This window comes from Pangasianodon hypophthalmus, chromosome 16 (genome assembly GCF_027358585.1).
Source record: "Pangasianodon hypophthalmus isolate fPanHyp1 chromosome 16, fPanHyp1.pri, whole genome shotgun sequence".
NCBI classification, from domain to species: domain Eukaryota; kingdom Metazoa; phylum Chordata; class Actinopteri; order Siluriformes; family Pangasiidae; genus Pangasianodon; species Pangasianodon hypophthalmus.
Window position 1 is genome coordinate 23,819,672 of NC_069725.1, and position 24,157 is coordinate 23,843,828.

General features: G+C 41.4%; 1 protein-coding gene across 1 annotated transcript in view; it reads left to right on the forward strand.

The window, feature by feature from the left end:
- Positions 1–22,201, forward strand: part of znhit6 (zinc finger HIT-type containing 6) — a 28,976-nt gene extending 6,775 nt beyond the window's left edge. Inside the window, exons 6-10 of the mRNA XM_034311538.2 lie at positions 12,010–12,075; positions 12,317–12,397; positions 14,229–14,309; positions 19,645–19,769; positions 20,619–22,201. Of these exons, the coding sequence (XP_034167429.2) occupies positions 12,010–12,075; positions 12,317–12,397; positions 14,229–14,309; positions 19,645–19,769; positions 20,619–20,890 (625 nt within the window). The 3' untranslated portion in view covers positions 20,891–22,201. The remainder of the gene's footprint in view (positions 1–12,009; positions 12,076–12,316; positions 12,398–14,228; positions 14,310–19,644; positions 19,770–20,618) is intronic.
- Positions 22,202–24,157: the final 1,956 nt, after the last annotated feature.

Genomic DNA, 24,157 nt, shown 5'->3' on the forward strand with positions numbered 1-24,157 from the left:
CACGCTCCAGCTTCTGGGCGAACCGCCTCAGCTGCCTGCTTTGGGAGATGGGAGAAGGTCCTAAATCCCAACTTCTCTGAGCATGAGAACTTCACACAAGGCTCTACACTTTTGGGCAGAGTTGTAAACGTCCTGATGATACCTCCAGGACACACAGCATGGCCCGGTGGTGTAAGGTCTTGCGAAAATGACAGCTTTTTCTCAAATTTCCATATAATGTCCATATTAGGATGGTAGGACATCAAATTTTGGAATGTTGAGTTGTAGAATGTGGATAGATTTAAAGGTTGAGGGGTAGAATGCAAAGTTATAGAATAGTTTAGGGATAGATTATTGGGATTTAAAAATTCTTATCAAGTTTATAATGTTACAAATTATGGAAATTATGGAATTCCTGAAAATCGTGTTATTATATCAGATTCAGGAAAGTCGCGTCGAATTCTGCAATATCAAGCTGTACAACGTTAGAACATGAATTTCGGGAATGTTGAGTTGTAGAACGTCGGTTTCTGGAATTCCAGAACATTGTCAAATTGTACACTGTTAAAATATAATTTTTGGAATTTCTAACGGTGTTAAAACATAAATTTATGGAATGTCTGGAAGGTTGCAGAATGTTGGAATATCAATTTCTGGAATTCCAGAATGTTATCAAATTGTACAATGTTAGAATATCAAATTCTGGGATTTCAGAATTCCTTAACATTGTTAAGTTGTGCAATATTGTAATATCAGTTTTTGGAGTTTGGAGTTTGGAGTGGTGTTTTCAGTGTGAGAGTTCCACAAGGCTGGATTCTGTGCGACTCTGACTGGAAGTTCTTCCGTCAGTGTGGCCATAGAAATGGAAAACACTCCGCACCTCATCAAACAAGTGTAGCAAAGGATAAAACACAAAGACTGCATTCATGTCTGAAAGTGTGAGTCTCGTCAGTTTTGTGTGTGTGTGTGCGTGTGAGTGTTTCTGTTAGCGTGTGTGTGTTAAATAAAGTTGTTGTGGAACTCAGACAGACCCACAGATGCTCAGCAGGGAGTGACGCACAGCTGGAGACACACCAGTGATGTCACACACACACACACACACACACACACATACACACACGCACACACACTTGAGCCTGAATGTCTTGTACTTAAAACTCTTTCACACATATGGGGTTAGCCATAAATGTTCCATTAGTTTTACCTGGATGGGGTTATGAGTGAACGTGAGACTGATTCACAATGCTGGGAAACTTGATCCGACAGTTACATGGACCAAACCAGTGGAGTTCTGAGGACATATTTGTCCCCTAATTTGTCCTTATAGAAAGTTTTAAACCAGCTGGTTTAAATCATAAACGTTAGCATACCAGCTGTCAGAGAAGATGAGTGTTAAAAGATGTATGGAAAGTGTTGAAGCTGTTTAATCAGAATCCAGTCCAAGCACAGAGCTGTTAAAGCATAATCCAGTTCAACCATAGTGACCAGTCATCAGCTGGAATGATTACAGCTAGCCAGCAGGAATTCAGCAGAGTCGCACGACAGGAATGGCGATAATCGTTTTAATAAGAATACGGCCAGTAGTCTACGGCTGAGCTCCCAAATTTGGAGCAACTGTCCTCTCAGCTTTGTCTTTTCAGCTGTTGTATGACTGTCCTCTCGACTTTTTGTGTAGTTTTGCTCTGGTACAACAGTCTTACGATCATCCTCTCCACTTTTGGTATGACCAGCCTCTCGACTTTGATCAATGGCTTTGGTACAACAGTGGTCTTGACATTGGTCTGACTTTGGTTTGACCGTTCGGTTATGGCTGTCCTCTCGACTCTGTTATGACTGTTCTCTCAACTTATAACAGTACAGCAGTGCTCTTAGCTTTTGGCATGACTGTGCTCTCGACTTTGGCATGAGTGTGCTCTCGATTTCGGTATGAGTGTGCGCTCCACTTGTGTTGCAACCCTGCTTTCGGCTTGTGTTGCAACTCTGTTTTTGACTTGTGTTACATCGCTATTCTCGACTTGTGTTACATCGCTATTCTCGACTTGTGTTACATCGCTATTCTCGACTTGTGTTACATCGCTATTCTCGACTTGTGTTACATCGCTATTCTCGACTTGTGTTTCATCGCTATTCTCGACTTGTGTTTCATCGCTATTCTCGACTTGTGTTACATCGCTATTCTCGACTTGTGTTACATCGCTATTCTCGACTTGTGTTACATCGCTATTCTCGACTTGTGTTACATCGCTATTCTCGACTTTTGTTTCATCGCTATTCTCGACTTGTTACATCGCTATTCTCGACTTGTGTTACATCGCTGCTCTCGACTTGTGTTTCATCGCTATTCTCGACTTGTGTTTCATCGCTATTCTCGACTTGTGTTACATCGCTGCTCTCGACTTGTGTTACATCGCTGCTCTCGACTTGTGTTACATCGCTGCTCTCGACTTGTGTTACATCGCTATTCTCGACTTGTGTTTCATCGCTATTCTCGACTTGTTACATCGCTATTCTCGACTTGTGTTTCATCGCTATTCTCGACTTGTGTTTCATCGCTATTCTCGACTTGTGTTACATCGCTATTCTCGACTTGTGTTACATCGCTGCTCTCGACTTGTGTTACATCGCTGCTCTCGACTTGTGTTTCATCGCTATTCTCGACTTGTGTTTCATCGCTATTCTCGACTTGTGTTACATCGCTATTCTCGACTTGTGTTTCATCGCTATTCTCGACTTGTGTTACATCGCTATTCTCGACTTGTGTTACATCGCTATTCTCGACTTTTGTTACATCGCTATTCTCGACTTGTGTTACAGCTCTGCTTTTGACTTGTGTTGCAGCTCTGCTTTTGACTTGTGTTGCAGCTCTGCTTTTGACTTGTGTTACAGCTCTGCTTTTGACTTGTGTTGCAGCTCTGCTTTTGACTTGTGTTGCAGCTCTGCTTTTGACTTGTGTTGCAGCTCTGCTTTTGACTTATGTTGCAGCTCTGCCCTCAACTTTTTGTATGACTATACTGTAGATTTTGGTGTGACTGTGCTCTTGACTTTTGGTACAACTGTGCTCTCAACTTCTGATATGTCTGTCCTTTGAACTTGTGGTAAAATTGTCTTCTCAACTTTGATACAGCTGTCCTCTTAACTTGTCCTCTTGAATTGGGTCCAGGCATCGTCTTGAATTGTATCTGATCATCCTCTCGACTTGCTTCTGGCCGTCCTCTCGATTTTGGTATGACCGTGCTCTTAAAGTTTGGTACAACAATGCGAAACAGTCTCCTCGAATTCTGGTATGACCTTTCTCTCGACGTTGATACATCCGTCCCCTCAACTTTTGGTGCGACTGCGCTCTTGATTGTGGTACCGCTGTCCTCTCAGTTGATACAACTGTCCTTTTTGCTTTTTGTTGGACCGTGCTTGCAAATTTATCTATACTAGTGCAACTTTTGTATGATCCTCTCAATTTTTGGTCTAACCGTGCTCCATCCACTTAACTCTCGTCATATGATAGGAATGGTGGAAACTAGATCATGGCTTAGACTTTTCAGAAGAATACTGGCGAAAGTTGCTGACCAGGCAGAAATGGTTTAAAATAATTGTACTCTCAACCTTTGCTGTGACTGCTTTTGAAACCAATCACAGTTTTGTTTTATAGGCCAAGCTATTGCAGCTAGCCGTCAGGAACACAGTGCTGTCATATGGCACGAAGCCTCGCAATGTGGCCAAATCATTGCTTGAGAAACCAAAAATTAGTCATTATTTTTAAAGGGCAGCCATAACCACACATGCACAGGGACATGTGCTGTTGGATAAAACAAACAAAAGCTTCCCAAAAAATTTCAAGAAGCTTCTGTTCATCATTTTCCTAAGAGTCGTCCCAAAATAGCTCTGGCATGTGATGTGTAGAAACACTTCTCCCAGATCCGGAGTGTGCTAACAGTCATCACATCTAATGTTCTCAGGTGAAAATCCTCTTCATGCTGGGCGCGAAATGATCTTTTCAGTAGCGAGTCCACGCTGACTGTGGAATGTAGCCAAGATCAGGATTTGATGTGCAGCAAACGGGGAGAGAGAGACAGATAGAGGTGTAGGGTGGCTCGCAGCAGGCAGGAAGCAGTTTCACAATGTACCGAGTACATTATATAAAAAGCAGATGTGAGCTGCACAGTGGCTGCAGATGCTTCTGCACATAATCTCTCATTCTTTTACTCTCTCTGTTATGGCCCTTTTCCCCCTGACTCCTGGTTAGCGTTCGCTGTTTTTTTTAGTGGCTTTTAAAGGATCCCTTGCTTTCTGCTTTATATTAAAGTGGCATTGCAGTGTTTAATATGTTATCGTGTTGTATTCTGTAGTGTGGCATTGCATCTCTTGCATCTCAATGCAGTCTCGATGTTTTTCTATTGACTCCAGGTTAAGGTTAGCTGGTACACTGGAGAAAGTAATGCATGTTTACAAGCATGCAGCAGAGGTGCCAGCATAGGCTAACAAGAAAATCCTAGCAAGCAGAGAGAAAAAGTCATAATATTGCCACAAAACGCTCCGTTTTTCACCAAGCAACAGGTGTCCCGCTTGCTTTCTATTGGCTCACGTGGCCAAGGCTTGTGAACTCGCATGTCAGTGTTTACCAAGTTGGAAAGTAACTGCTAACAAAAGCAAATGGGTTTTTCCGTGTCCTGTGTCCTTTCCCTTTCAGTGAGTTGGTATTTCCTCTGGACAAATTTTATTTGCATTTGGTCATCCCGAAGGTGTTCAGTGGGGTTGAAGTCAGGGCTCAGTGCAGGAACACTTGAGTTCTTCCACTCCAACCTTAACACACCGTGTCTTCTAGTTCCAGTGAAGGGGAATTGTAAAGCTACAGCATACAAAGACATTCTTTTCCAACTTTGTGGCTACAGTATTGGCCATATAGTGTATATAATATTTAAGGACTGTTAGTGAACTCATTGGGTATGTAAGCCCAGACGTTATTTATTACATTACATTTCTCTCTGTCTCTTTGCTAAATCATTTCGACTCTATGCTGTCCCCCCTCCCCGTTCGTCATTCAGGAGACCAGACGGAGCTGCCGCGTGATCGTCGGCACACTCAACAGGAAAATTACACATTCATAACCGAGAGACGGACGACTTAGGCTCAGCCGTCATGTCAACAGCTTTAAATCATCTCACTGCTCTTTATTCTCACTCCAGTGGGACGTGCAGAGGAACTCACAGGCCTGTTTAGTCTGTCTCTGTGCTTTTAGAGTCCATGTCTGAGTTTTTTGCATTCTTGTCCCGATATTTATGCTGTCTAAAACTCGTAACTATTTAATTTCCAATTTTTGACTGGGGAAAAAAAATGAACAAAACTCTGCCTCAACTCAGAATTTCTACCAGGAACTCGGGAAGGTGTCTTCAGTGTGTGATATCGTATCAACGCAACACCATAAAGCGCTGCTCTTTTTACTTATTATAGCCATATTTGTTTTAGATCAATACACAAACACAGGAGTTGGTTATATCCATAAAATTGTCCATACAGTTCCCTGAAGTTATCACTCATAATCACTGATGTTAGCTGGCTACATTGGTGCTAAATCAAGACAATCGTTCATGGAGGTGATGATGTTTGTTTTCTCTCAGTAGCTCAAATGCAGCAAGATCTGACTCCGATTTACAACTTTCTGCTTCCAGTGTATTGTTAATACGATATACCACCACACACAAATTTTATTAATGTCACTATTCACTAATTAGGCAGAATGTATAGTGGCACAAACTCTGCCCTGATTCAAAGGCAATACAAGGACATCTACGTTTTTTCCTTAGTTTGGACGAATAGGAATACAGCATCGCTTGTTTTCTTCTCAGCAGCATCTGTGAAGGCATCTGTGAACCGTAACGTCATCTCTCACGTACACTTCCTCAAATGAGACGCTTCCAAAGTTGCAGGTAAATGTGTAGTGTTAGTGTTGTATCCTACACTTTAATACTGTAACCCATACTAAAAGTTAGCCAGTTGTCCAAAAGCGACGTAACACTGGCACTGTTTGTGTGTTGTGTAATAAATGTTTCTTGGTGTGCTTGTGTGATTTGGAAACGATTCGGGATCATCGCGTCCAGCACTAATACACTGAACAATTGTCTTTTGCGGTCAGTGTTTCCTTCAGCAAGATCACAACCTCCCCATTTCTTGCATACAAACCCACACACATTTTCGAGGGCTGGCTTGTTCTTTGGAAGAAGATTCTGCTTTCTGTGTATTTGTTGGAGGAATGAAATTAGCCAGAGATCGTTACAGCTGCACTGTTTATTTATTTCTTTTTTTGCTTACTCTGTCATTCCATCTTTTCTCAGACTCGGTCACTAAACCTCACTATACGCACAGCAAAGTGTTTGAATCATCATGTACCAGAATGGAGTGGTGGGTGATGGACGTTTCTGTCTCTATATTTTTTGGAAAGTAAACCTACCTACTTTACTTCCCTAGCTCGGGAAAGTTTTTAGCACCTTTGATAGGGCTTGGATCAGCCACTAGGGTTTCAATGTCAATGGAGTAAAATTGTGTACTCATTCTCGATTAACTATATGGAGCCATTTTTGCTTGAGGATCTACAATTTCAGTCCCTGTTGCATCTCCGAAAAGGTCAAAAGTGCTAATCCAAAATCAGTTTTATGTGATATCTAGAGGTTTAAGCCTTAAACCTTTGCTTTCCTGGACCTCTACGTTTACACTTATTTCTTTTGGCAGTCACTTTTATCCCAAAGAACCTTTAAAGTACTTTATCACAGGCCTAACAGTGGCTTTCCTGCAGTCCTGGGATCTGAGCTTGCAACCTTTGGTAACAGAAACCACTGAGCTACCACTGTTCTGTGGAAGGAAACCTTATTTAAGATGTAAAATACGTATATTTTTCAGATCTATGTAATACACTTTTTCAACTTAAATACAAACAAGTTACCTGCACAAACTTGAGGCATCACACATGAGTAATTCCAGTTTTTTAAAATTTGAACAGTCATGCATTACTTCCCTAGCTTGGGAAAGTTTTTAGCACCTTTGATAGGGCGTGAATCAGCCACTAGGATTTTTATTATCATTGAAAGAAACCAGGGAATAAAATATAGGTGTTTCGCCACAAACCAGTGCAGCGGTAGAGGAAAAAAATCTGTTTTTAATATCATATTTTTATTATTACAGGACTGGGAATCAGTAACCCGGACACCTGGGTCGAGCACATTTCGTGTCCAGGGTATTAGTTTTTATTTGTAGTCCCCCAGAGGACAAGTACTTTAAAAAAAAAAAAAAAAAAAAAAATGCCCGTTTGATGTTTGCAAAATAAGTTTTCATTTAGTACATATCTATGTTTAAATGTAACTCGCTCCATGGTGATGAGCCACATTTTAACGCTGTAACTGTAGCGGAAGCTACGTGTTAGGAATCCCACCACCTGCTGCACTACACACATTGACAGAGGCGAACTGGATGACAGCAGAACAATTTTACTAACCGATTAAGTAATTAAGTGTGTGTAGTAAGCCATCATATAACTCTCTTGCTTACTACACGCACTCACCTCAGAGTTAAACATATTGAGGAAAAGCAATCCCAAAATAAGGATGCTAGCCAGACCCGAATAATATCTCATAGCTGAAACTTTTGCCAAACTGGATGATCACAAATTTGTATCTGTATTAATACACTTGCGTAGCTAATGATCTCGCCATATGTTATTACATATTACGTTACTTTAGCTATCCATTTTTAGCAGTGGCAGTTGGGTTTCCGGGCAACCAAAACCAAGACCTGGACAGCACACAAGAGATTTTACTTGCTAGCTAAAAGGTCCTTATAAACCTTTATCATTTTTGTCGTACCGATTTCAGACCCAGTAGGGCCTTTCGCACTGCTTTAGTTCCAGAACTAAATTTACAGTACTAAAGTACCGGGCGATTTTGCGTGAACTATTTCCCAGTACCATTTAAAGGGTTGCATTCGCACCGACACTAGGCACTAGGAAGTGACGTAAGCTGGTCGACAGCAACGTCATTTGTGCGCGGCGTTCAACAACGGAAACAAAGAAGAACAACGTAAACAACTGGAGGATGGAGGACGCTGTGATCGGAGTTTTTGTTGTGTCTCGCAGGTTTCACAATAATGGACATGGAATGTCGACGTATACGTAAAGTGAAATAAGTCGACACTACAGTATGTTTACATGGCGTTTTAAATCATGGCGGGTGACGGCGTTTTCGTACGCGTTTGGCCAATCAGCGTCTACTTACGTCACGGATAGTACCAGTTGTGCTGGTTAGACCCTGCTCCGGAGTAGGAGCTCATTTGGTTCTCGAAAAAGGCAGTCCGGTACTAAAATCACACCCAGTTCCGGGGGTGCTAAAACAGCAAAAAGTGGGTAGTTCCACAATTAGTTCAGGTACTATGAAAAGGTTCCCGCGGTGCGAAAGGCCCTATTGTTGTATCACATGGTATCTGAACATTATTCCTAACTTATTCTGGCTGATCTGCTCTGTCGAAATGGTGTAATCACTGTTTTTGTGGCAGCGCGTTGGCGGGGAATCTGTTGGTCATCATGTCGTGGGCATTCGAAAATGTCGTAACTTTTTTAATTACAGGAACTGCACACCTCCTCCATCATTGTTCAAGCAGCACTCAGTACCCTAAAACAGCAATAAAGCGGTTGACCTGCACGCATTCGGCAACCCTAGGGCAGTGTCAGCAACACATCCCCGCCCACTGTTACCTTGCAGCTATAAAATACTCATTCTTTCGCTGTTATTGTGTCAGGTTTGCGGTTTTGGGATGGAAAATTTAGTTATGAAATCAATGTTTGTTGCTCTGAGTCACATGTCAGACAGTTGTTTTTATTGGAGTCTTTATCATGTTTTGCCAGCTTCCTGTTTCAGGGATAAGTCTGTGCTGGAATGAGCGCTTTCACAACTCAAGTTATTAGAAATCTCCTTTTATAGATTTTTCCCTGTTCATTATGGGATTATGGGTAGATTTACTGATATTTTCACATCCCTCCAAGGAAAACTGCTCCAGAGTCTTTAACGGCTGCCTATTTGAAGCTAGACGGCTGGGTGTTATTTTATAAAGTCTACACCCATAACATACCTAACATTCGGCCTTTTATTTCAACCCTGAAAATATTTGAGTGATGGAGTGGTTCTGCGTCCTCACCTGGCCCTCCGACGCCCGCCAGCGTCTTTCTGCCAAACCCCTTTTTCCATTTGAGGAGGAAAAAAAACATACTTTCCATTCGACACCAGCTTAGAACAATGCTGTTTCACCTTTGCGAGTAGGCTAGCTCCAACCTACACTCACACACCTTTACCCTGGAGTCACAGCCAAGCCTGAACACACTCATAAATCCCAGAGGAATGCTGGAATACCTTCACACATCCACAGGGGGAATCCCTGCCCATTCAGCGTTTGATCTAAAAATCTCATATGTGTTTGCATAACTGTTCCTGTAGCTGCCTTTACTTTTATATTTATTCATTTGGTGCATGTTTTTAGTCTAAACACAGAAGTGATAAAGTCCCACGTGGTAGAACATTAACCTCTGACTGATTTTTAATGAAGTTAATGTTAATCTTCTGGACCCAATGTGCAGTTGCCATGTTAGTCTCCATGTACTTCACCAGGATATATAGTGTCTAACAGCATATCCTGAATTGTCTTATTCTTCTTATACCACAGCAGTTTGCCAAAGATTACATTTTGTAATTTATTAATAAAAGATGTCAGTCTGTTTTATCTGTTAATTTTTGTGACTGTCCATGAAACAAGTTAGTTCTTGTTCTCACTTATGTTCTAGCAACTATAAACTGTTGTTCCTTCACCAGCCTCTGAAGTTAATAAGCCAAAAAAAATGCAGCTTGTCGTTTTTCATTGTCGAGAAACCGCAAATCATAAACTCCTCTGTCCTGAAGAAGTCTGAAAACGTAGTTACAGCTTTACCTCTGACTGTTACAAAGCGCTGACACTGGAGACTCCTTCCATACCTGTTAAATATTAAGTAAACGTGAGTGTATATAGATTGGATAGTTTGAGAAACGCTCTGTTGGCAGTTAAGGGAAATAGTTAAACGAAGTAAAATTTCACACTCACTATCAAATTATTTATATTCCCCCAAATTTTTAGATTCCATTGAAGTCAGATGTGGGAGCATATCAGTGTTTTTTTGATCCATTTTGATAAGAGAGCAGATCCCTGCAGGGCCTTGGGACAGAATCCAGTGAGTGTTTGTGTTAGGGATTATCTGTACACTGAGCCTGTGCAGCTGTCATTTTTAAACTATGTGCTCTTTTTTAAACTATGTGCAGTTCCTGTCTTAGCATGGGTAAAGTCTGAAAATAGTTCTCTGTTCCACAAATAGGCAATGTTTTCAAGAAGGAGGAATTACACTCAATTACAGAAGGCTCTAATCTATGTCCATCATCAGGAATGGAGAAGACATAGACACGGATTCATGTTGCAGTATCATGGAAAAATCCACTCTGAACAACTGATGTATTAAACTTTATAATTAACACGTGATCTTCAACGACCTCCAAAATGTATATAGTAATGCAATTCTGAGGTTTTGTTTGGTTTAAGCGTCTTTTATCGCTACTGCGTCTTTATGCTACTACCTGCTGATAGTGGTGCAGTTGGGTTTAGCCCTCGCTTCATTTCTGCCTTAAGAGAGCGATGCAGCGGCACTTTAGTACTTTAGTCTGTCCAGCTCTGTCACCTCTTCATCTGCTGCATCCTGGATTGCATTCTGAGCTATATTTCATTCTGGGACTTTGAGTTAAATGTTTGGACCGACGTCTCCACTACATCTACGCTGAATTTCTCATTAATAAGACGCCAGAAAATGGAACGTTAGGGAGAAAAAAAGAAAAAGATTTTTTGTCTCCTATTAAACTCCATTGTAACTGCTCTAGAAGTAAGAATAACATTAACAATGTCCTCTTGTGAGAGCAGCGTGTGCAGCACACACCACTATCTTCTCAGGGAATAACAGAAATAGAGCACCAACCAACAAATTAACACTAAACACATCTCAAATATCTCAATATACACATATTTAATGTGTCTCAGCATGAAGGTTTCATTCCTAAACGTGGTGTTGTGTGTGTTATATGTCCTGACTGACCTCACTCGCACCAGATGTTTATATAATATCCAAAAAATACAGGCTAGTCTTTATTCATGAACATCAAAGGTTCGCCAGTGAGGTTTATTATATTATATGGTACATTACAAGCACAGCGTGAGGCAGTGTAGTCGCAGTGTGGTATTTGGTGCCGTCCCGGGATCTCGTTGCGTCATGTAGCGGTGTGGTGACGCAGGGGTTCTTCACCACCAGGCAGGGCTGAGGTTTGATGTGGGCTGAAAGACGTGTATCGTTTATGAGTGAACTGCCATAGCCGAGATGGGTCCTGTCGTCACCGCAGGTCCTCCGAGCAGTGGAACAGATTCAGGAGCAGATGTTTCGGTAGATTTTATCTGCGCTTGTTGACTTGTCCTCTCCATTTCCTCTAAGTTGTCTCTGCAACACCGTTTCACTACTCGATGAGCGAAGTAGTGGTTACTGAGAGAGCTGGGCAGTGTGACCATATATCAGTGCTGTGATGAATTATGTCACACTGCACTTTTTGTGATTAAATTAAAAATATTAAATTAGAAACTGAATGGAAGCATCTGATCTGATGTTAAAATTTTGTTCTTAAACTATAAAAAATTGTAAAATGTTGAAATAATATCTTGATAAATTATATCACAATAAACTGATGTCATGTTATAATTTTTTAAAAAATAAATTACAAACTTAGCAGCTGATTTGATATTAAAATTTTGTACTTAGTTTTTAAAATTGTAAAATGTTGAAACATTATAAAATATTTTTCTTTAAGGAAAAAAGCCTGATATTTATACACATTATATAAATCAATTTGTGATGTGATATTTTTGTCATGAATGAATGAATGCTCATTAAACAACCATAAAGCGATCAGACGAGTCAGTGTCACTCCTTTTGTCCTCTAGAGAGAGGAAGCTGTACTGGCACCTGAAGCTCGTCTTCCCTCAGAGCAATGCGGAATACACTGACAGGTACGACACGACCTCTGACACTTTCCACTCACTTCCCTCCATCTCAATCACTCCATCATTTTGTCACCCTCTGATCTGCTCTATTTATGAGCTCTAATCAGATCCAGAGGTTAATTTATTTTTAAGAATAATGTCCGTACATCATCGTTATGCTTTTGTCTTCTTTAAAGCAATTCTATCTGATCTGCAAATACTTTACTACAAGCGTCAATCATTGCTCTGCTCCTTCTTTCCCCCTCAGAGTTCCAGAAGACCGAGTTCTTGAGAAGATCCTGAGTGACTACATCCACCCGACTGAATCGGATCCAGTAAAACGGCAAAAGTAAGATCCCCAGCCTCGCCAGAATTGGCTAAAGTCAAAAAGTTTTATTTGAAGATAAATTAGATATTGTTATAGTGGATCAAAAATTATTAGATAACAGAAAAAGCACCAAAAGTGCCACCAGGAAACCTACAATCTACGTGGAATTCATTTGCATATTTGAGCCTGATTGGCTGTTATACATTGTGATGCATGAATACTTGCCTGTCGCATGTTCAACACTAAGTCGGGTTTTCCGGTGAGATTTTCAGCTCTAATTTAAACCTTGTTAAGGTTTTTATGGTCGACTTATGACCTCACACTTGCTAATGTGGTTCTTGCTGAAGTGTGGAGCTAAAAACAGCCGTTGCACCAATTTTAGTACACGAATAACATTTCTGAGCCACTTATTTTCCTGGTTTAGCTACAGCTATAAGCCTCTCTTGGTTAAACCTCATAACTCCAGTTAAAAAAAACCATCTGATTGAAGACGTTTGGGATGAACGTAGCGCACATCTCTGTCATCACTCCTGTCCGTGTGTGTCTTCAATCCTCTCTGCGATTAATGATGTCCTCAGAACAAAGAGATGGAAAGAGAGACAAATATAGCTCGGAGAGGGATTTAGCGCTCCTGCAGAAGCCATTAGCTCGAACAATGCGTTCCAGTCCAAACCGCAAACTTTCTATTAATGTTCTCTCTGCGCTCGTTACATAACGCGGAACGAGAACGCGGTGCACATACCGTACCCTTACGCGATTACCACATCTCAGCCTGTCAGAAGCGTCCCACTGTTCCACCTGTCCACCAGGGGTTCTGGCGTACCTCAAGATTCCTCCCGAATGATTCATCACGGAAATGCCTCGTGAGAGGGGCTCGGGACGGAGCGCCGCGTGTCAGCGCTCAGAGCATCTCAGGCGGCCAGAGAGACTGTGATTGAGGACAGATGGATGAAGCTGAGGCTGATGGAGGAGAGGAGAAGTGATGAGGAAGTGTGTGTTCATACACACATCAGTCCTGCCTTTTCTCAGCTCTCACACGATCGTCTGTCTTTGGGTTTTCAGTTAATACCCGAGTCTTTACGTCTCTCTTTATTTTCTCACTTAGGGGATACGGTGATATAATATGCGCGTACAGTTTGTAAAGCTTTTAAATCTTTTTTCCATCTTTTTGTAGACAGCAAAGTTTCACCGTTTGCTTTGGTGGCAGTTTGTCAGCAAACCCAAATATCGACAGTCCTTTCGTCATCTCGCCCACCCCTAGTCATTCTCTCTCTTCACTTCTTTTCCTTTTTCCTCTCCATTTCACCATTTCTATTTCTTCTCCTCCTACCGGAGCGTGATCGTGATATGAACTGACACCGAACTTTGTGCCAAGGAAGAAAACGATTCCCCCGAACAACACCAGATGCTAAACTGGTGTCTGCAGGCGGTCCCTTCTTGTTAGCTGCACTAGCCTTGTAGCTCCAATCCCAAAACACCAGACATATTTTGGCTGATGAACATTTGGTTTTCGGTTGAAATGTTCTCTTAAAGCCACGCGGCTGTGTTTTTGTTTGCTCTGGCGCGAGAACAGTCGAGCCTCTAAAAAAAAAAAATAATAATAACTAAAGCTCTGGTTATTTTTAACTGTCATTCTTCATGCAGAACTCTCGTCCTGAACTCTCATATTTTATTCATCATAAGCATATGGTTATAAAAACCATGTTCCTAGAAAAGTTATGAGATGTAATTACTCTGTTCCAGCATCAGCTCATAAATAAACTCAGTCACTGATCCTAGACCAGTATTTTGAGCCAGGGTTATTTATTTATTTATTTATTTATTTATTTATTTATTTATTTTTATTTTACAGCTTGAAGATGTACGTTCTCACGCCCATCGATCAGCTCAGCGTGTTTATGAAGTCAGAGCAGAGGCAGCCAAACTCTCTGAAGTAAGTAAATCTTACAGCCATCTGGAATAATCCGTAAATGTGCAAAGATGGAGATAACAGTTAAGATCAACATCGGCGTAATCTAGAAATAGCTTAAAAATCGCTCGTGGAGTTTTTAACAACGTCCTGATGGAGCTTACGTTACATTTGATCAGTCAATCGCAGAATCGATCATCACCAGCCAGACTTTTCTTTTTTTTCAGCTCAGTGTACAGCTTAGCACAGAACCCTGGTTTAAATTACACAATAATCAACAGTAGAGTTACTGCTACCACCCAAAGTTTAATTGTTTTCCTATAACTGTACATCCTGAAGTGTTTTATTCTTCTTATACCACAGCAGTCTGTGATAACACTTCATACAAACACCATACTTTTTATCCATTTATGTTACAGTAATTATAAAGTCATAGATTTATTTATTTTTTTTTTATAAGATGGAAATTGCAGCTCATCGCATTGCAGGATATTGAGTCGTAAATACTCTCTAGTTTGTCCCAGGCGTTTTCAGTCCACCGATAGCCTAGCTAATGTTGAGTAAATTAACTGACATCACATAACGACATTAAATTTGATCAGCCGATCACAAACCTAAACTCCACCCATGGAGTGGTTTACCCAGGAATTCAGCCTTGCAGACACATTTCCCAGACGCGATGAACCTAGCCAAAATAAATACACTGGAACCTCATTTTAATTTTTTTACCGTTAGCTCAGGTGTTATTGAGCTGCCGAGTGTAGCCACGGATCAAATTCCAAACCTCCTGAGATCCACATGGCCGTGTTTTGGTTTGGTCTGGCAGGAGAAAAGTCCATTCTCTGAAAAATAAAGTCCTGGTTTTATTCCGAGCACGTCTGTTATTTTTAACCATCGCTTGTTCCACGAAAGGACACTCCGTCTTTTTTGCTCTTTGCGCAAACACAGCCAGTGCTCTAGTGACTGACAGCTGGTTGCCATGGTGACAACAGTGGCTCCACCCTTCTACCCACCATAATGGTCCGTACCTTCGGCAGCAGCCCATGGGGTTCCAAGTTACTCGAGCGTAATAACAGGAAATCGTCAGAATGCATGCTAGCACTCATTCCAAACACATGTAGAGTGTCTTTTCCTTCGTTCCTCTTTTTTTCCTCTTCGGTTGTTTTCTCGTTTACGGAGGCCAGCGACTGCGGGGGGGATGTTCCCGAGTGCTCGTCCTGCTGCTGTCAGCAGTTTAGGCGTTAAGTACGACTAATGAAAGAGAGAGATGAAGAAAATAATGCTCTCTGGGGTAGAGGATTTGCAGCACACACACACACACACACACATATATATCCCCTGCAGGACATGGTTTTTATTACTTCAGCAGTTTGATTATGACAGCATCTCGAACATCTCGGTGCCAGAGTGTCGTTAGCTCACGTCAAGACCTACGTCAGTAATTAAGACTCGGTACAGTGAGTACGAGAGAGGAAGGAGAGAGGGATTAAAAAGTGGAGTTACATGGAGGAGGAATGAAGAAAGCTGATATAGCTGGAAGGAAGAATGATAAGGAGGAGGAGGTGACGGTGGTAAAGGTGTTCAGCTGGTGGCTTTGTGACAAAGATGATGAAGAGATGCATTTCTGTGGAGTTCAGGATTAATCAACACAACATTATAAACACCTCAGAGTGAACCGTCACGTTTCCGAGAGTCCACTCGGTCCATCTGTATGCCTGGCGTCCGTACGTTTTGTTTGTGTGTGGACTGATGGACGCTGTATACAGTGTCTCGTTTATTTTTTCTTCTTTGTATTTAATGTAAACATTCTTAACACAAAAGTCATCAGCAGCGTCCATGACCCCTCTGACGCGTCTTACAGACTCAGCAGCTTCTTTTCCCAAACAGTCAGGATCCTCAACTCCCCCAATCAGCTGCCTGATCGCTCAGGTTTACTTAAGCAGCTGAACATAGGAAAGGAGCCTGTTGTTGCAAAATTATATCACAGCGCAATTATATCAGAAGCTGCTGATTAACTTTCTAGAACAGCAGCTCTGACAGTAGTGCAGCTGCAAATCACAGGTTTATATTAACGTTCATACGTCATCGTTTCTATAGTAACAGCTCATTCACAGGGACTCATACAGCGGATGCGTCACGTAAACAGATTTTAAAAAACGTGTAATTGTTGATATGGTGTATTTTATTTAACATTTATGGAAGGAGTCTCCAGTGTCAGGGCTTTGTAACAATGAGAGGTAAAGGTGTAACTTTAAGTTTTCTGACATCTTCAGGACACTTTGCAGTTTCTCAGTAACGTGACAAGCTGCGTTTTTTTTGTCTTATTGACTTAAAGAAAGAGAAAAAAGAGAGATTGCTGAGGGAACAACTGTTTATAGCTGCTATAAAGTAAGCGTGAACAAGAGCTAACTTATTTCATGGATGTTCCACAACATTAAATATATCTATAAACAGATAAAATGTATAACATCATTGTTTAATAATTATAGATTTGTGATTGTTGGTGAATTGCTGTGGTAGAGAAGGAGTAAAACACATGGGGACGTGCTGGTGTAGGAAAATAATCAATTTCAGGTTTGTAACAGTAACTCCGCTTCATCACACCACTCCATCACATGAGCAAACTTTTTTCACTGACATTCCACAATGTTAAATATTAAATATTAAGAATGCGTCATTCTTTATTCAGTAAAGTGATTGGATTGTTGCTTTAAGAGGAATAAAGCGGTAATAAAAACACACTGGAAAGTAATCAGATCTTTTTTTTTTTTTTGCCATCGTTGCTATCATAAAAGATTGATCAGCTTTTTAACGACATAAGAGTGATGCAGCACAGTCAGTCAAGATCTAGACATCTATCCCTACAAAGGCTGGGAGTGAAACATCTTTTCGAATGCATCCATTTTTAACGACTAGCTCGTCATCAGCAGCATGGTGTAAAGCAGCCGGAGGTGTTTGAGTAGCGACCAGTGAAAAATAAACACCAGTGTAGGCTCATTGATTACATTGTGGTAATAGGGAATGTGTCCATTTTATTTTCTCTGAATCATGCTGAACCAACACGCAAGTCCTCAGGCACCTACGTGATTTAGAGAGATTAACTCCACTTTCCCGCTCTCTTTCTCACAAATTCCCTGAACCTGTTGACTCTCTTTCAGCAAGTTATGGATCTGAATCGCAGCCTTTCATTAGGTCACTCCGGGTCAGGCGTGAACAGAGCGGCTCTTCTGCTCTATAAACAGCCAAAACCACAGAGATCCTGCCATGTATACACACACGCACACACACACACGCACACAGTTTCATATCTGTACTGAAATTTAGCATGCTCTTACTGGAATAGCGTATAGAGGTTGCAAGGTCTTTCACCACAGACAGATTTGTTTGTTTACTGTGTGGTTGATTTTGATTCATTTTTCCATTTCTTTCTTTCTCTGAAAGTTTGAGTTGTCTCTCAGAGCTGAAGTACAGCTGGCCTTCCTCAGACACACACAGAGAGAAAGAAATACATCAGGAAGTAGTGAAAAAAAATACATATATATATATATATATATATATATATATATATATATATATATATATATATATATATATATATATATATATAAACTAAAGACTGATCCTGCTAAATGCCCGTTTTCCACCAGAGCAGACGCACCACAGCGTTCAGGCAGCGTTCCCTGGCCCGGGGAGAACATAGCTGTGGTCACGGGCTCGCTAACTCACCAACGCACACGCGCTGAATGCCAGCCGTGTCCTGGCAGCACTTTTAAATGATCACTTATCGCTGCTGTTTTCCAGAAGTTTTAAAGTTCTTATGAATGCTGCAGATTGTAATGGCAGCGAAATCCCCGAACAGCCATTTACTCCCTGTTCATCGACACGTCGCTGGTGCTGGGCCCTGGGAGCTGTTTACAGAACCACCGCTCTGAGAGACATGAACCCTTATGCAGTTATGTCATGCATAATATCCATAGAGGATCTGGCTTTAAGGTCATACTTTACCATCCAACATCAAATCCTCAGGCATCTCTGCACAGCACAGAGGAAGATGGAATGGAGATGCATCCTTTTATCGCTTTTATTGTTCAGAACGTAATTGTCCTGAACCTGTAGCATGTAGCAGCCACACCCCTCCCCAACCTGGTCACATAGAAGTTCTTGCCTTGGTGTTTAATCGACCCTTAGACATTTCCAATCCTGTGGAAGGTATTTTACAGGACAAGAACAAACCAGTTCCAGATTAGACACTATCACTAGAACACTAATCAACAGCCTGGGTTTCAGTTTGATGCAGTGGAACAAATAGCTTACCACAAATAACCGCTCTTTCACTTAGAACCATCATATTTGTGGGTTTCGTTTTTTTCTGATGATTGACTGTGTTCTGGTCGTAGCCAACCATAAGTGATGGCAGTGAAGCTCATCCCTGCACTTTGTTCAGCTGGGTGGAGAGTACAAGGACAAATGAGAACCATGTTCACTTCTTATCTAACACAAAAGTTGCTAAGATCAACTCTGTTTTTTAATTTTGGAGAATGAGTCCTTTAAAATGAATGGCTGACTCTCCAAGGTTCCCAAATGGCATACCTGTTGATTATTTTCCTACAGCAGCATAGCCACAAGTCTTTTATTCCACATGCACTACAGCAACTTGCCGGTCATTAAAGGTTTTTTTAATTAATTAAATAACGACATATCAACAAGGGCAGAGCTTAGGTTTAAATCGATCAATCACAAAATGTATCACTGCTAACCTTTCTTTTCATTCTTTAGCTAAAATTACTAGCATTAATTACAAAATATATAAGGAATAAAACACTTTGGGACATTCTGTTATGGTAAAATAATCAACAGCAGGGTTGATTATTTTCCAATAACAACATCCCAAAGTGTTTTATTCCTCTTATACCACAGCAATTTGCCAATTTTATGAACTTTCTCTTGAGGTTAAAAAGACAAAACCTTCCATAAATACTAAATAAACATCTCTTTACAGAAAACCATATCGACGAGTACACAAGTTTCAAGTATAAGTTGTTACCATAGAAACGATGACGTATTTGAATGAGTGCATTAATATAAACTTGGGATTTGCAGCTGCACTACTGTCAGAGCTGCTGTGACAGAAAATTAATCAACACCTTCTGACCAATCAGATTTCAGTAGTGATGTGGGGTAAGGTAGACATTTATAAATGAGTGGGAAATTTCAGTAGCTGATTTGGGAACCAAAACTGAACAAATTCTAAAGCAAAAGAAGGAGAAGATGAATTGATTGAATTGTTGTACTGCTTCTGGTCAAACACTGGACTTGGTCTGAAATCATGTTCTTCTCCTCTGTTGGTGTGTTTTTGCAGGTACCATGAGCTGGACTTGAAGAAAAGTCTGAGAGAGAACCTGATGTTCAAAACAGTGGTGGAGTACCCGGAGCTCCATGTTGTTGTAGAAGGGCATTGTGAGGAATACCGCACTCGCATCCCAGGTAAAGCTCAAACCCGGGAACGACTCGTTCTGCTGTGTGCTCAGCCAGCGTTTGTTCTGTCTTTCATCCCCATGTTACTCATCGAAATGTCAACTAAACACACTCCCACTGCTCTCAGGAGACAAATCCTGGCACCGCCGATGGGCTAAAAAGTGTCATTGTCCAAACACACGCTTCCTTTCAGCGACTGACACAATCCAGGCCTTATTCCTGACTGGAAACAGGACTTGCGTAATTCAGTGGCCATGTTAAAGCTGTTAATATCTCCATTAGCCAAGGCTCGGTCCATGAGGACAGCACACTGTGCAGGGAGATAACACAGCACGCTACTCTGAGCACCAAGCGGGAGAGGGAGAGGAAGAGGAGGAACTGTGAGGTTGTAATGAAGATGAGTTACACATCCTTTCAGTCTAAATTATGATTAGTTTTCCTGACATACTGATGTCTAAATGGCATCAGAGAACATCTGCAATCACACTCTGGTTCAGGAGGTGTTCTCCATCCGCTTTCAAGTGAACTCTGATGAGAAAGTGATTCGACTCTGAATCGACTCACCTGCAGGAAGTGAATCAGTCGTGCTGTGTGTTTTGGGTTCTGTAGATCTGAACGGATCCGTAGCACAGAGCTGTACTGCTGCAGAAATGCCATGTGTTCTGGAGATTTGAGAAAATAAACACGCACTAAATTTTTAAAACTAGTTTTTTTATATAATTCTATAATCATTTCTTGATCACTGGCTCCGTGGTCTCTGTGTTCGGCTGTGATTGTTTAATTATGTACAGTGAGAAACCAACCCAAATATCCTCCTGGTCTCATTGTCCAACTGAAATGTGATTGTGTTTGTTGCAGACAGAAGCATCATCTCGCCACGTCCTTCTTCCTCTTCAGAAGCTCAGGGAGCTCCGGAGAGCCACACAGCAAGACCAGGAAAGGAAACAACGGCACAATCGGAGCTGGAGGAAGGAGAGATCCAAAGCGAGGATGAGGAGGAGGAGGAGGAGGAGGATGTGAAGGATGATGATCAAAATGCTATCGGGAATGTCAGTTGCTCAGTCTCTCATGATCATGATCATGATGATGATGGAGGTGAAGATCACGAAGATGAGGGTGGCACTTCGTAAGATCAAAATCTAACCAAAAAATTGAACGACCCTCCACCTCCTCTAAACGATGATGATGATGATGATGATGATGATGATATCAAAAATACAGCGAGCTCAGAGTGTCTTCTTCCTCCTTCTTCAAGTGATAACATTGATGAGGATGTTGAAGGTCATCTTGGTAATCTTGATAATCCTGCTGTCCAAAATGTAGTATGTCTTCCTTCTTGCCTTGATGATGTTACTAAACAGAATAGTGACTCCATGGAAGCAGATGGTGCTCCTCTTGCTCTTCCTGATGGTGATGTTGAAGTTGGAAGATGAAATATTATGATGTTTTTGATGAGAAAAATGTGAATATAATAAGCTGGAGTTGTCATCATGATAACACGGCTAACTACCAACATTTAAAAATCAGTGTTTTGTATGTTTTGTTTACTAATGACTCCATAATTACAAATTCATTTTCATTATCTAGGACAGCGACCAGTCAGTTATTGGAAAATAATTACCGACAACGTGGTGTGATGAAGCGGAGTTACTGTTACCGCTCTGGAGTTGATTCTTTTGCTATAACAGCACGCCTGAAGTGTTTTATTCCTCTTATACCACAGCAATAATCTTTTTATAGTAACTTCTACGGTTGTGGGACGTCCATGACACATGTTAGTTCCTGTTCTCACTTAGGTTATAGCAGCTATAAAGAGTTATCCCATAACCATCTTCTGTTTATTCTCTCAGTTAAAAAAAAAAAAAAAGTCAGAAAACTTAGTTACACCTTTACCTCTGACAGTTACAATGTGCTCACACTGGAGACTCCTTCCGTAAATGTTAAACATCTTACAGAAAACGTCACCATATCAACGATTACACACATTTTTTTAATCTTAATCTGTTTATGTGGAACGTCTGCCTTATAAGATAAGATAAGATAATCCTTTATTCGTCCCCCAATGGGGAAATTTGCATACAAGTCCCTGTGAATGAGCTGTTACTATGGAAACGATAATGCATTAGGATGAATGCGTTAATATAAACCTGTGATTTACTGAAGTCAGAACCACTGTCCGAGCTGCTCTTTTAGAAAATGAATCAACATCTTCTGTCCAATCAGATTTGAGAATTGAACAGTGCTGTGGTATGTAAGATGTTTCCTGACAGAAGAAAATGAAACACCTGCCAGCCAATGAGCAGGATCAGTATTTTCCTAGCACGCTGTATGAACATGTAAAAGGTATACGTGAACAACAAAAAGTTTTTTAGTAAATGTGTACAGTAAACTGACCTTCATTTCTGTGATATGAGATTTTAATAAAAAAAAAAAAAAAGGGGGCGTGTCTCACTTCCCTGAGCTATGCAACTCTGGTGTGTGTATGTGTGTGTGTGTGTGTGTGTGTGCGTGCTTGGCATTATTTGTTTGGTTTGTTGTATTTTTAAGTAAAAAGTACAGTCTGTCTGTCCCGCTATTGTTTATCCTCAGCAGAGAAATGCGTATATGTGTACAGTTTACAAGCTGTTATTACTCCTACTGACATTTCTGCTGGTTTGTGTGTTGGAACTGGTCTGGGCCACTGCTGTGGTGTGTGTGTGTGTGAGAGTGTAAGTGAGAGTGTAAGTGTTTGTTCTTAACACCTGTAGGCATGTGTTCACTGTAGTTGTAGTCTTTCAGACAGACGCTCTTCATCAGCGGCTCTTTGATGTGTGAACGCGACGGTACGTTTTCCAGCCTCCCGCTGGGACGGGAGCCGATGACCTCATGGCTCACCGCTGTGCTTCCCTTTACTGTGGTGAGAAAACGCGACCTGTGGCTGCGTGCGTCTGTCTGTCTGTCTGTTCATTTAGTTAAGAGGTCTAGAAGTAATTTGTCTCTCTCACTTCCTGACCACTTCTTCATGTCTTTTTCTCTGAGCAGGTTTGTCCTATGACCTTTTCACAGAGACAAAACTTTAATGCAAAGGGCCTCCGATTTTTAAACTGAAAGATTTAATGAAACCTTCAAATCCCAGCTAGGGATTGTCCAAAAGCTCCGTAGCTGCTCCAGTATTTGGCTCCGAGGTTTCTACCAGCAGGCGTGAGTAACGACTGGGGCTTTAAAGCTCTAAATGTGTGTACGTCATGTTTGAGGCTCACGCTGAGCTTGATTGGATTTTAATGAAGCAGCTACCTTGCTGCCAAAAGCTTAGCAGCGGAACTCTATCTAGCATTACGATTTTGAGTGGCCGTGTTCCATGTAGCATTACAGGCTGGGAGCGTTAGCATTAAGCCTGATCATTTCCTTCCACTCATCTTCCCACCAAATCCTCTCTTACACAGTGCCAGTGTTCTTCTCACGCCAGAGTTTTAGCTTTAAGTTAACAAACCCCAGGTTTCTGGCTGGAAGAGCTGATAGCAACCTGGCTGTGTGTGTTTTAGCCAAGTTAAATTCCCAGTTTGCGTTTCATGTGCTTTAGGAATTAGTGCAGAACTGCTTTGGTCCTCTTCTGTTGGACGGTTCCCACTTACTGGGAATAACTTGTCCAGATCCACTTCAAACGGATGGCAATTAACCCTAAAACGCTCTTATTGCACAGTACTCTTGGTTCGTCAGCTCTTACTGCACAACAATCTGCTCTTGACCCATGTTTATTGGGTGGTACTCTGTCTTTGTCCAATCTTATTGGATAAAATATTGTCTTGTTGGACAGCATTATGCTTTAGTCCACTCCTCTTGGACTGCCCCTGTGTTGGCCTACACTTAGTGGACAGCTTCCCTCATCCGCTTTAATTGGGCAACACTCAGAACACTCAGCCCTAGTCCACCCTTATTGGACAGCTTTTTTTTTTTTTAATTGAATCTTACTGCACAGAGCTCAACACTCGTATTGGACAGAATTCAGCCTTGGGCCAATCCTTTTATACAGCACCTCTGCTTTGTGTAGTCTTATTGCACTGTTTTGGTGTACACGTCTTGGACATCTTACTGCTCTCATCCAACATTCTACCCTTATCCACTCTTACTGGACAGCACCTTGGTTTGTGTCTAGTTTTAATGGACAGAATTCAGCCTGGGTCCAATCTAATTGGACAGCCCTCTGCTTATGTGCAGTCCTATCAGACACCAGTCTCCCTAGATCCACTGTTCTTCGAGCAACCGCTTGCTTTGGGTCATGCTTATTACACAGCACTCTGCCACCGTTCACTCTTACAGGCCAGAATGCTGCTCTTGTCTAAACGTTTTGGATGGCAGTCTGCCGTGGTCCACTCTGACTGCATAGCACTTTGACCTTGTTCATTTTTATTGGCCAGCGT